The sequence below is a fragment of the Papilio polytes genome, unplaced genomic scaffold, assembly GCF_000836215.1.
Source record: "Papilio polytes unplaced genomic scaffold, Ppol_1.0 DF824102.1, whole genome shotgun sequence".
Taxonomy (NCBI): domain Eukaryota; kingdom Metazoa; phylum Arthropoda; class Insecta; order Lepidoptera; family Papilionidae; genus Papilio; species Papilio polytes.
In genome coordinates this window covers 2863947-2878462 of record NW_013525102.1, presented here as the reverse complement: position 1 = coordinate 2878462, position 14516 = coordinate 2863947, and the positions used below count along the sequence as shown (strand labels likewise).

The 14516-nt window shown below is 33.9% G+C and overlaps 1 protein-coding gene across 1 annotated transcript in view; it reads left to right on the top strand.

Annotated features, from left to right (window-relative positions):
* LOC106099443 overlaps nt 1-14516 on the top strand; it is a 52185-nt gene that overhangs the window by 13934 nt on the left and 23735 nt on the right. Inside the window, exons 2-3 of the mRNA XM_013278002.1 lie at nt 2365-2473; nt 3167-3204. Of these exons, the coding sequence (XP_013133456.1) occupies nt 2365-2473; nt 3167-3204 (147 nt within the window). The remainder of the gene's footprint in view (nt 1-2364; nt 2474-3166; nt 3205-14516) is intronic.

Here is a 14516-nt window from a genome sequence, read left to right as displayed (position 1 = left end):
AAGTGTTCTTGGAAAAGTGTAGAAAATGTAAGTGTGTTATTCTAACTCAAGCAATGCCTAATAATCAGTGTTTTAAATGAAATGCGTAATTAAAGTAACACTACATCCATTCAACTTTATTTTTATTAGTGTTACATTGTGTTTTAAATTGAATTTTGTTGTTGTGGATTTAATAGGTCAGTCGTGTGCGTGATTCGGAAACAACGTAGGGCAAAGGCAATATCAAAAGCCGGAGCCGCGGCGGTTGATTTATCGCGTGCCACGTCGTGCACTCTGTTGTAATCTCATGCATTTCATCGCATCTCACTTGTGTTAAAAGTTCCGCATTTTTGGGAGAATGTAAAGGAATTTCCGTTTGTTGCATCAAATCGAACATTGTTTTACTGTAATTTTACTCGTGTTATAATCGTCATATAATTGGAATATGAGTTTTCATCACTTTTGCAATCGAATAATACTAAAATTCAAGAAATACAAGGATAGATTTTGTTCAATTACCATTACAAGTAAAACACGCACGAGAACTGGAATTACTTAAAGTTTTTATTTAAGTCAACTGATATTGTTAAGAAACTTTATATCCGGAGAGATCAAACACCCGCGGCGATGTGTCCGCACATCCCCCTCCCTCTCCCCCGGCCCCAAACTTCATCTTTTTTTCAAAGGGATGCTCTAAGAAACCCTGAGACTGCGTTTCTAGGAATAAACATAACTGGTTCTATTGTTTGCTCGATTTTTTTACACAACGACACTAATAGCTTGATGACTGACCAGACAGGAGACATCGTACAGCCAATTTACACGTAAAAATAAATTAAAAGCAGGTTTTTATCAAGAAAAACTATCTGATTAAATCCGTAACAAGTGATGTTAACGTTCAGAAGCGTAAAAACATTAATAAAGACAAAACACACTTAAATAACACTTTAATTTATCTGCTTAAACGTCAACTCTAAGATTTGAGAACGTCCCCTTTAGATTAAAGCATTTGATAAAATCTAACATTGATTAACAAAACTATCTAATTGCAATTCAAAAACTATACGTTTATTCACAATAGCTTTCCAATTCTATACAATAAACATGTAACTCGTATCTGTCCGAACAGTTGGCTCTTTGTTGTTTACGTACCTCTTGTACAGCTGTTCGTTGAAACCCGATTACTCAGTTAATGGAGCGTGTGTAATCGGTGTCAATCTGCTCTGTTTCATACAAACTTTATAGCTGCTTCCAATAACCATAGTAAAAATATACCGTGGCGTACGTTTGGGCTTTCTTTCGTCCGCAATAAGACATACGCTCGATACATGCGCAAGCTGTTATAAAGTTTGAATCTTGTGTTACCAGGAATGCATGTTTTTGGTACAAAAAGATTGAAAAAGATTGCCAGATGTTGGAATTTCGCGCACCGGGCAGGTGTTAGGAAGACGCGCACGTGCGTGTCGACTGTCGACACCCGCTAGTTTACCATTCGTGCGTGATGGGATTTGATATAGTGCCGTTTGTCCCGAACATTCTAAACGATTTTTTGAAAGTAACTTGTTATTAAAGTGATACCAGTCGTAATCAATGCTTTGCGTGAGTTTTATTGGTTAACTTATAAGTCATGCGATATATCCTAGTCGGAATGGGATTTTATTTTTTTTTATTTCAGTTATTAAAAAAACAAATTTGTCTTTTAAAACACTTTTCTAAATACCTACACTTGTTACATTTTGTACACTAATACGTGCATCACAATAAAAAAGTAGTGTTTAATTACAACACGCTTTGTTATTATTTGTAATATGTTTGCAGTAATTTAGCAAAAGCAATACATTGTGGTGTGGGGTAGTATCACGTGTGTGGCAAATGTGTCGGCGTCTTCGGGCCGGCGCCGGCACTCGCGCATCATTTGACGTCACTTTTCTATAATTAGGACTTTATTGTATAAAAATCTGACCCCCTACCGCCAAGCTTGCGAATAAGTTTGCAAACTAATAATCAAATAAAAACGTGACATATTTTATGTTTAAAAAATGTCTATAGTTTAACTTGTTTAAGTTAAAACCGTTGGTTGGTGATACACCTTGGCACTCGACTATTGAAATCAGCCTAACGAAGGGATGGGCAGGTAACTATGAGGTGGGCAGTGGCCGACCGTCGTTTGTTACACGTCAAAAGCTAACATACATTCTTTAATGTCGGAAGATGACCATTGTAAGCAAAGTGAATGTTTCTTACAATAATAGTTACTTTAAAAGAAGTGATTTATGAGTAGCCTGTTAGAATATGGTAATATGAACGTAGTCGGAACTTAAATATACTTGTATTTGAGTGGTAGGTAAGTGCCAAGAGAAGTAAGAATGTTTTTCTTTTTTGTAGAAGGAAGGAACGCCACAAGAGCATGCGTTTCGACGCAAGTCATTCCGCAAGCCCAGGCCGTGCCACTGGTGCCATCAGCCAGTGCAAAACGAAGGTTCTTGCTGTAGAGGTAATTATTTGCACTGTTTTTTTTCTGTGCTATTACCCTTCTTAAATTAATTAATAGTTGCATAGTATCCAAAAAGGACTTCTATTGACCTTTATGGCTATCTTTGTGAATGCTGATGATCCAAAGTAGACATTTTAATAGATTGTCAACTGTCTTCCTACCGATCTTGTCTTGATGATTTACTTTGCATATTAAAATGGTACATAAGGAGGCTAAGAAGGAGGTGATATTGCAATAGAGGTGTGTCGAGATGTTTCATATTGTCAGTGTTGTACACATTGTGATAGGAATACATTGCGATGTCGCAATGTTATTTGCAATAATGTCAAGCCTTGATGCGTGTTTGCCGGCAGCTCTTAACTTGGCAAATGTCTGTTCTTGCAGGCGCGTCAGTTTCGACTGGCATTTGAATTAAAGGTCGTCGCTGACGAATGTCACGATTTGTAACTGCCTAATAAAACAAACGTAATGAAAATAAAGCTGTACTTAAGATTGGTAGCGTAGGTTCATCTTTTTGCACGGCAGTTAAAAATGAACTCCTCTTTTATCTTATTCAGACATGCTAAAGACCACATATTTTATTGATTTTATTTATTTAAAAATGGTTGTTCCCAACGGGTGCTTAATATTTGTCTGTAGAAAGAAAAAAGTAACAATTTCACGTAACTAACAAAGTTATTTTATTTGTTTCAGTGTGTAAATATGTCTGCCACACGACGTGTGAAAATAAGGTAAATATATAATGAATCAAAAAAACTATATTACATTTAGCTAAAAACATGCAAAGTAACGCCATCTGTTAATGATCAATATTCAACTTCGTAAATTAATCGTAAATTACGAACACGAAGCCGCTTGCGCAACTGGAATATGACTCATGAATTATAAGATAGTAGTTACTAACAGCACTACTAGATGGCGTTAACGTGTATGCAATTCGTTATTTTTAAAGATAATGTTTTTATTTTTGTAGTAATTAAAATCTAAAGTTACACTATATATATTTGATGTTTTAAGCTATTTGCTGCAAAAATTTTGAAGTCTTAACATAAATAATTAAATAAGTCTTAACATAAACATAAATAAGATTTTTAAATAACGAATAACAACTAACAACAAAAAGCAAGAGAGTTAGTAGAGCATGTCGCTATTTATCTTTTTTGTATTAGCGAAGTTTTTTGAGAGGATCGCGAACATTCTGCTAAAGTATTCAATACTCGTTGTAAGTTAATAGCGTCACGACTTAGTTCCGGAAAAGCTATTTCCTATTTCTTACAGCGAAATGTTATATTTCTGCGATAAGACGAAGTGTTATAATATTAGATATTTTTAGTTTTAATCTTATATGAGAAATAAGATTAAAACTAAAAAAAATTCTCATATAAGACTAAAACCATTAGCAGGTTTCATTTCATAACATGACTTTATTTTTGAGATAAATTGTAGAGTGAAGTGGATGGTAGGTGAACTATATTTTGATTACCTATTTTTTTGCAAAATGTCAACAGTTTTCTTGTAAAAAAACACGTGAAATCGTTTTATATTAGGAATTTGTTTTTTTTAATATTTTTATGAACAAGATCACACTGGACCTGTATAATTTGTTCAACTTATACAGGTCAACAATCTCAACTTGACTATAGAAACGTATCTACCACTCTACAATGTTACCATTATGTTTTACTTTCGTTCGTATTAAAAAAGTGCTATAAGTCGAGCCCTCATATTTTTTTATCAACGCGCTTATCTCGTATAGCGCAATAGTGCAGTCGGAAGTAATGCCCCTTCGGTATTACGTAAAATGTTTTGATTGTGTCGATTTCCGAAAGAAGATCACTTTAAAAGACCGTTATAACGTTATCCGCCTTTAAATGTAAGTTGTCTCGTAAAATCCTCGTAAAATTTACAACCCAAAGTGTAGGTGTACGGAATATTATGAATGCTATAACATGGTTTGATGTTACCACAGCTATAGTGATGTTTATAGTATTGCTGTACGCTAAATTAATGGTTTCCAAGATAAGTGAATAGTCAAGAGTCCTGTTTTTGATCCCAGTTTTAAGTTCCGGGTTCGCAGCCGTGTTTATATTTTTGCTATCTGATTTTGTACTAGATTACAGCTGTAGATAAGATTGTGATTTATAGCGTTTTGTTGATTTATTTTCTAAATGAAACTGAGATTCCATTCCGCAGGCATCAGTCAAATGTGTCCTTTTCTCAGTTTTCCAAGAAAACTAAAAGATACGTATGTTTTCGTATAAGATGATCGACGAGGAAAACCCACCGTTAAAATGTGTATTTAGATTTATGTTGATAAGACCATTGGCAATAAAAAGCTCATTGTTATCCGCATTACAAAGTAAGCTTTTATTTGCGCGTCGAGCGTGCGTATCAATGTAACATTATGAATGGGAATAAGGAAGTTTTGGAGCCGTTAGTTCATAGTCAATGGTCAGATTCAGATTGCTGCCATCTCATACAGAACATGTAATTAATTTAAAACGAACTATAAATACACATGCATAGCTGTTTAGCTTAAAGTATTGTATGATTGAGTACTGAGTAGAGCTTTGCTAAGTTACCTCAAGTTATGTTAGAGTGGTAGGATGTTGGATTGGTCAGGTGCAATGCACGGCGGCGCGGCGCGGCGCGGCGAGGGCGTGCGGTGCGCGATGTGTCCGGCGCACGCGCAGGCGCAGTGCCGACGCGCGCGCCGACTGGCCCACGCGCACGCGAAATCACCGCATTCGCGATAATACACTAAACATCCTTTTTAATTCAACATTCATAATATAAAAGCTCTGTTGATTATCAGCTCTGAGATAACAGTGATTTATTTTAATTGTTTGTATGTTTTATGCGAGTTACATATGACAGTCTTAAATATTATATATTCGTGAAACGGACTATTAAACACTGAATATGTAGAGTTTGAACGATAGCTTACACGATGTCCGGAATGTAATAAACTTGTTTTTACAGATGGTGTCTGTTTTGTTTTTATTCTTTGAACTTTACTAAGTACCTATATTGTTTTTGTCGATTTTAACATACACGATGTTATAACTCAAATGATTAATTTATTTGTGTTTGTAAATATATACTGAAACCAACGTCCTAAAACGGGGCCCAAGAAAATATTATCAGCCTCTTATCAGAAGTGATTGATACGATTTCATCGTTAGGTATATCTAAATAGACGCTTCATAGTTATTGCAAATAAACATTGTTTTAATACTTAATTTAATGATAAATCGAAAAGTATCGATGAAAATTCTAAAAATATAAAATATAAAATATAAATATAATGAAAATTATATATCACATTTGAGTCCAAAATTAATAATTTTGTGGTGCAGTAAGGCGATTAACAAAGGTGTACGAACTCTTTACGACGGACAGAAACGCTAAAATTTGTAATGCAAATCAACAAAACACAAAATTCAAGGTGATAGCGACTTTTATCAAATTATATTACAAACAGACCGCGAAGTACAACTGCCAATGGCAATGCAGTGCGATAACTCTGTTATGTTTCTGGCTTTTATTGATAACTAGGTTTTCTTAGTCACGTACTCCGTTTTCAGGAATTTGTGTGTGTTTTTGTTAAACTATTAGATATTTTAAAACTGTAGTATTTAAAAATTAACATATAAGAGTTATATCAAGGTTATAATTATGATTTTTACGTGTTGAATTTGAATATGCATTACTTATAGACTGTAGTGATTAACAAAGTGACAAAAAATAATTTAATTATTGACGTAAAAATGTATTGTAGTGATAACATAAGGTGCCTAAAGTGAAGGATCAATTGAAACTTTTTGATGTAGTGAATTTGTAAGTTTTAAAAACATTAAACATTTCAAAATATGTTCCACGAACGTCTTGGTAATTCTAGCAGCAACTCTACTTCGTCAGGTGGTTCAGATTTGAGGGTATGTTCTTATCTCTTTTTTAATATAAGATATTCCATGCAACCGTTTCGCAAATTATGATACATTTTGGATTTAAGTGTTATTCAATTTAAATGGTAGGTATTGCGTACAGAACAGACATTCGAAATAAACGACGACTAAAATAGGTGTAGTGGCTACTGCTCTTGAAAACGTATTCGTCGTAACCGGTTGAAGATTCTGACTAAGTCAGCTTATTGCAATCCTTAGGCAAAATACTTCTAATATTATTATACAAAGTACAGCAATACTACGATTTCTAAAGTAGCAATTTGGAATTCGTAGCTCAACGTTTTCAAACGACTAACGTTAGCGTACTTTACCCGTACCCTTCCCCTTTGCCCCCTTTCTCCCCTTCCCACTGACTCGCCGCTTATGCAGACCAGTTCAATACTGTGATACAAGCAAAGGCATTTACCCGACGGACAAATAAAATGGCAACAACACAAGCAGGCTTTGAAATGCGAGGGTCAGGTGACACTTGCTTCATGTGGCATGTTCCCACAATTAATGCCAGGCAATATGTTACATAACATATGATAATAGAATATAAACTATCACTAATATATTTATTTTATTTCTGTACAAAAAATATATAGAAGAAGCATAGTTGATACTGCATTTGGAACATTTATCACACAATCTCACGGCGGTAGCAAAGTTTCAAATATGTCTTTGAGATATTACCGTAAAAAGAAGTTACCGATGAAAAAATATATATTTCTATATCTAGTCTATTCAATGTATTTCTTAAATGTCTCTGGTTAACTAATCGTAACTATATCTTGAATTTGGTTTTGAATGGATTAATATTAGCCCTGCATAAAGAGATGTTGGAATGTGGCGGCTCGAAAAATAAACGTGCAAAATCAGAAATGGTGCGAGTGAATCAGAGATGGTGGTAGTGTAGTGCGGAATGCGTCTGCGCACTCTCCGACATAATCTGCACGGTGACGGCCAGCTCACACGTCCACTCTACACATTCAAATAGCTTTAAATAGTACACTTTCATTTGAAGTCCGAAGTAATCTTCTTTTGATATGATATTAAAATGAATAAATACATTTGTATGTTTATTCGATTCAGATAACTTAATGGCAGAGTAACAAAGTAATATCCTATGAACATAGTAACAGACCAATACTTTAAAATTTTTACTTATTCAACAGTTATTCTCCATTGCTTATTTCAATACTAAAGAACAAGGAAATGAAGTATATTTACTAAATAAATGTAGACGAGTGGGAATGTGTAAACATGTATCTAATTAGGTGCCTGTAATCAAGTAATTGGCAATTAGCCCGTCCGGAGTGTCAGCGGATACACAAGTTTGACGCCTGATTGGGTTTATAACGAGATTGCAGCCAAGATTACGAAGATTGCAACTTACGTAAGATGTAAACTTCAATTAATAGATGTTAAGTAGTTACTTATTTTAATTACTAACCTAAAGAACTCGACCAATGCAAGAACATCCAAGTAATCGTACTTCATACTAATATTATAAATGTGAAAATTTGGATGGATGGATGGATGGATGGATGTTTGTTAAAGTTTGTAGCCTAAACGGCTGAACGGGTCTGAATGAAATTTGGCATAGATGTAGAGGATAGTCTGGAAGAACACATAAGCTACTTTTTTATTTTTATTAATACCACGCGTACGGAGTCGCGGGCGGAAGCTAGTAGCACATAAAAGTATTTCCTTTTCTGTATAAGTATTAACAATCTGAGTTTTATTCTTGTTTTTGATAAAACGTACTCTTAAGTAAATATGCAGCATAAAAAACAAATTAAATTTGTTTGTTGCCTTATGTTGTGTAGACCGTTATCATTGTCACAAACATTACTTTTAATGGTTTAATCTGAGTAACCCGCGGCCCAACGAAACGTCTTGCAATAAAAATGGTAATTATAAAATTGATAAAAACGATATAAGTTGCGATTCGCTAAAATATTCGAGTGTTTGAGTAACCGGTGCAGTGTGGGTGCGCCTCTGATCTGCGTATGATATGAAACTTGCAGGAATGCAGTCATGGCGGCCAATGTCATTAACTTTTTGTGAGAAATTTGATTTTCAATACCCACGGTGTGTTGTTTACTTAAACCAGCTTAATATATTCATATTAGTAATTAAATAATATTTTTATAACCACTTTATTCTTAATTTTTGAAGAAGGTTTAACAGTTTTGCATAAAATTACATTCGAGAAAAAGTAACGAATAATAAGCAGGATGATTTTATATAAGTGTGTAGACAGTGGAAATTCACGGCTAGTATGTAATTTTCTTAGATTTCAATCAAATCTTCCAACATCAAGCTTAACTTATCTCGAGTGATTATTTTTATCTTACGAGATTTCCACATTTCTTTTTTTTATCTAGAAGTATATTTGCATTTCTAAAAGATTTCCAATGCTTTAACAAATCTAAACTCATACAGACAATCTTAACGAGTAAATGAATTGACTAATTTTGTTTAAAGTTAACTTTATACAATTTTATTCTTTGCTAAAGTAAGATTAAGTTTACTCTAAGTATGGCTTTATTCCTTATGCTACATTGACTTATTTTACGCGCTTGTAACTTGGGACCTCTTTACCATATTTATCGTTATTATTCGATCACGTTTACTCGTCGCGGTGAATTTTAAAGCATTGTTCGATTACACGGTTGGTATTGAAACATCACACAATTTCCGGGTGCGTTGCCTCACCCGTGTCACAGTGATTAATTAGTGGTAACCGGTCGCCAGAATGCGAATGTTATATGTTTGCCGACTTTGTATTGTATATTTTATGTTATTTAATTTCGACGTAAATATTAAAATACTAGCCCTTTCCTGCGACTCCGTCCGCGTGGCATTAAAAAAGAAAGTAGTCTGTGTGTTCTTCCAAGCTAGACTCTACATCTATGCCATATTTCAAGGAGAACTGTTCACCCGTTTAGGCTACAAACTCTAATAAACATCCCTCCATCCATCCATTACTAAAATTATTTTTTGCTGATCTTCTAATTTCCAATATCGTACAGATTAAGATATGTGCTTAGATTCTGTATTCGTTCGAATGGTTTTATAACATTTTGTACTTAACATATTGGGGCCTTAAGCTTTCTTGACACTATATAAACTTACGAAAACTATCATCCAAACTTAAGTAACTAGTTAATATCTTTTTCTGTTTTATTCTATTCACTTAATTACATCCCATTATGCATTCAAAACATTTCCGTATAAGGCTTTCATAGATGGCCACACAAATATAAGCGAGCTTTGAGCTTTGTAAAGCTCCGTTAACTCAGCCGCAGAAGGCAACAGACGTATTTGACTTAAAACCGCAACCGCGTGCCTGTATCAATTCATCTCACAACTCACAACCGTTCCCACTCATAACGTGAACCTAATCTATAGACCCATCTGTCGAAACTAGTTACATCTGGTATGAGGTCTCTTAAGACATGTAACTCTTTACAGCATGTCGCACTGTACAAATTTTACGTTTGTTACGTTTTTGGCATAGTTTACATACCAATTCTTTCAAAACCGACATCAAAGTCCGTCAATGTGGATCTGGCAATGCTCCCAATCGTTAGAAAATTGTACGTTTTAAACAGACGATGTATTGGAATTAGGTTTATTGCTTTTGAAATATTTGTTTCAGAAACTTTTAATCTCGAACGAGGTCGTGTTCAAATCAATCCATTTGTAGTAGTTGCTACCGAGATGGAATGCTTTTATGATTTTTATTAAGTACCAGTGATTGTCTTTTATTTAGATGTATCGTATCACAAAATGGTTATATCTTAAGCTTTACACATTATTACATTAGCGGTTTAAAATGGTTCTAGAAAGTTACTATGTTACTATTGTTAGGAACAAAATAAGTACCGTGCTATAGAATTGGCGCAACTCTAAATTATCGGCATAAACGTCACGTCAAACTGACAGCTGTCAATGTCACTAGAAGTATGGATAGATTGGCGCGCATCGAGAGTCCTGGCGAGAAGTGTTGCTCTGAGTTTAAAGCGACAGTATCAATTAAATAAGTTGTCTAAAACTATGAATTATGGTCAGGAAATGATCCTTTACTCGTCACTCAAATACTACGACCTATCAATTCAAGAGGTATAAAATGTTCAAGTTTAGTTGATAAAATAAGACATCGATTTAAACATGAAAGTCGGGATCGATACCGGGCATATTTCTCAAGATAAATGCAAAAGATCGAAGTGACAGGCGGTATTTATGTACCTGGCAGCATGTTTTACGATTGCTGCGGAGTTCCTTGATTGTGTTTGTTGTGAGATTTCACTCCGATGTTTATGTGGCCGCAACACCGTAAACTAGTGTAAAACTTCAAGACATCTACGATTTCACAGCTTTGAGCATTGGTATAATTCGTAGCGATGAAATTCTTATTGCACTCTGGAGATTAGAATGTAATTTTGATTGGCTTCTTCGGTTTACAATTTTAATTTTTGTTGAAACCTTGATAATAAACAAAAAAATTCCCCTGGATAGCAGTAACATCTTTGTTATAAGTATAATAGTAGTAATAAAATACATTTAAAAAAATGTCTCTTGTGAGCGATCTCTACATCATCAGGAGTTTAATTAAGAAAATAAAAAGTACTGGATTTGAAACCAACTGAATTTTAAGTTTCATTTTCTATAAAAGCATTTCTAAGTGTACAGTTTTAAAGGCCTGGTTAAACTCGAACGTCTGTTTAATTAAAGCGTACTAGTGTTCTTAGATGGGTCGGCGTAGATACCCGTCGGGGATAATTCAGTTTTGTTACTTATTTCGGCTTACGTAATCTGTACTCGTGTATCCTAGTTCCCTTTCAACAAAATAATTGAAACGTATTAAGATAAAGAAATTAGAAATTAAAATAATGCATACTTTAATTGCATAATGACTCACTTTAAATATCTTAGATAAGTTTATCACTAACGTGGCTTCACATGGAATAAGAATTTAGATTTTAGAACATTTATAAAACTGGTCTAATAACAATCAGTGTCCCCAATCACCTAAGCGACAACAGTTAGATGTGTGCTAATCTTTTTTTTAGTTGCAAACTTTTTACTTCGGAAATCGCAATTTCGACATTTTGAATAAAAACTTTAACTGTAAATGTTCTTGTCCGCTATATTTAAGTAACTATATTCATACTAAAGGGGAAGTGAAATGTGCAAATTCGCTTTGCTTCTGAAACGGACACGATGTGGCTTTGTTCGCAGCATTGCGACTTTGGCGCTGGAAATCATACTTAATTTTAAAATCTGTGCGAGAACCGGAACTATATAGTAGTGTATCACAATACCTAGTAAATACGTCAAAATTAAGTATTTAATTAAAAATAGAATAGGAAGCCAGTGGCTATTGACATTTTTATAAAAATCTGTTAGGTTTAAACAAACAAAATGTGACAGTTATTAAACTCGTAATACGTCTAAATAAGATAACCTCGTTTTGCGCTTTATGTTTTTACAAAGCACTATTTTGTATTTCTATCAGCACAAAATTTAACTTTTATTATATAACGAGATACGGATATTATAAATCTAATGTAGTTTTAATAGCACGTTTATAACAATTTGTACATATTAGAGAACAAGATAGTTTCTCAAGCATTATATCTGAATTGTTTTGGTGTAACCAAAACTGTTTAAAGTAATTATAATTTACGTAAACGTTCATGTTACGTAAACGGAACAGAGTATATATGAGTATTTGCAGATAACTTTATCTTTGCATGAGTTTTGAAATATATTTTACTCTTGCAATTTTTAAAGATTGATCGCAAATATACGCAAATGTCCGGCCATCAATACTTCAATGTCTTTATAAGTTTATCTTCTTTCGATCTTGCAGGAAATGAAAGTATAGTTCATGTTTCTTACCAACACGGTTTATCTTGTAAGTTTTAAGAATAAGAATTTTATTGTCTTAAACGTGTTTCTTGGTATTATTATATCTGATAACTCCTTTATTCTCCTTATATTAAATACCTTAATCCCCGATGATCTAGGGATCCCAACATAATTGGTTTTTGAATTCTAAATCTAAAATATAAAAAAAATATGCATTACTTTATTATACTTTATCTTTATCGACCGTCCTTGCTTGCTACATTTATTTCGTTATATAACTCTAAGGAGACTACGGAAGGTCGAAAAACACAAACTGGGTGTTATTACTCTCTCGACGGCCCAGGGAGTGGTCCGGTCTGAATGTCTACAGCATTGCGGCACGTAACACCATCTCACTGATGTCTTTATATGCTTGGAATTTTGGTATTTCGTGTTCCTCGGTAAGCACGTAACATACAAGGTTAGCAGGGACGATTTATTTTATTAAACTAATATCATTATATGTCCCTCGGTTACGGTTGTATTAAATAGTCATAAATTAACCATTAATATCACTGGTATAAAAAGTCAATTAGTGTCCAGAGTGTCCCTTATTCAACTGTTTATAACCACCGAAGTGTACGTTTTTTAATGAATTTTCAGCCGTATTTCCATTCAACGTTACTTCTAAACATGTAGTTCAGAGTCAAGCGACAAGTCTTATAATATTTGCTTTAATTTCTCTTGTGGTGACTCGTAATTTTTTAAATTCCATTGGTAAAACCTACAGTAGCAGTGCTATCGGTGATATGGCACGATTCACAGAAATTCCCTTCTCAAATTCGCCGAAATTAAAACGGTTCACGTCTTCCGAGAACGATATTTCATAACAAGACTAATAACATGCCTACTTATTTTAATTAATTTCGATTCGAATGATAATGGTCAAGATTTTAACATTTAATTATGTTAATATGTATAATTGTCTTTAGGGCTGTGTTTACAATGTGGGCCTGTACCACCACCAGCTGATAGAGGCTCAGATAGCTTAATAATGACGTCAATGTCAGATAAGGAAACAAAATCCGATTCCATTACATATTTTACACGTTGGATTGTTATCAGACAATTCACAATTTGGTGGGGCAGGCCCTAAGATTGAATATTTTATTTCTACGACATCCTACGTTGATTGTAAATATTTGTCATTCAAATGAAGTTGGTAGCTAAATCCTTTTAAATTATCTTTAAAACTGGACGATTAAGGAGATACTAAGATATTGAAGTTTTTGGTATGTAGTTTCTTTCTTCAGTAATAAAAGAGTGTAAAGTTTAATAACTTGCCGTGGAACCATGACTGATTGTTAGAAATTGATTATCACACGGAGTCCGAGATGTAAGCTTTCATGTTACTGAGACGGTAATGACAGGAATTGTGAGTATCATACACTAATGATCTTAATGGACAGACATTGTTCCGTTGTCTCGCAAAATGACTGCCATTAACTATCTACGGCTAGTTACAGTAATAAGACAGATTATTACAGTACATAAACTAGCAAGATCGTATAATAGTGGGAAGTGTATAGAAATGTTTTACCTGCTGTTTGTACATGACCTGCAACTTGAACGTATGATAAGATAACCTCATAGAAACAAATAGTAATAATTACGTTACAACTTTTTGCTATGCAACATGATTGTGCACCCTAATTTGTATAGCAAAAAGTTTTGTATTGCAGTCGAGTGTTAGTAAATATATAAAGATTTGTTCGTGCATCGAGATTTCAAGTGTAATTTTAAAAGTGTTTTACTTTAAAGAATATTATCTTAAAATCAAGTCGGTAAATGTAGTGAGTTAATGAAAGCCGCTAGAAGTGGTAGGAAGTTTGCAACTTTGACCATTACAAGATAATTTATGGCGCTTTATCTGCCCTCCTTTATAACAATACAAGCATAAGTTAGACTGAAAAGGATTTGTTAAATACTAACTAATACAACGTCTAAAACATTGTATTGTCTGTACTACTAAATTTGTAATTTGAAGATTTACTAAAGTTATTAAATTATTTGGGTTATTCATGCATTGATCTGTTCTTTATCATTTTTGTTGGTGGCGGTAAAAGCAGAAGTAAATGTTATTATTTTTAGTCTTGGATCTCCTTAAGGTGAGATTACCGATGTCGAATCCATACGACTTCTGGCTGGCAATGAACTTATTATGTCGATAA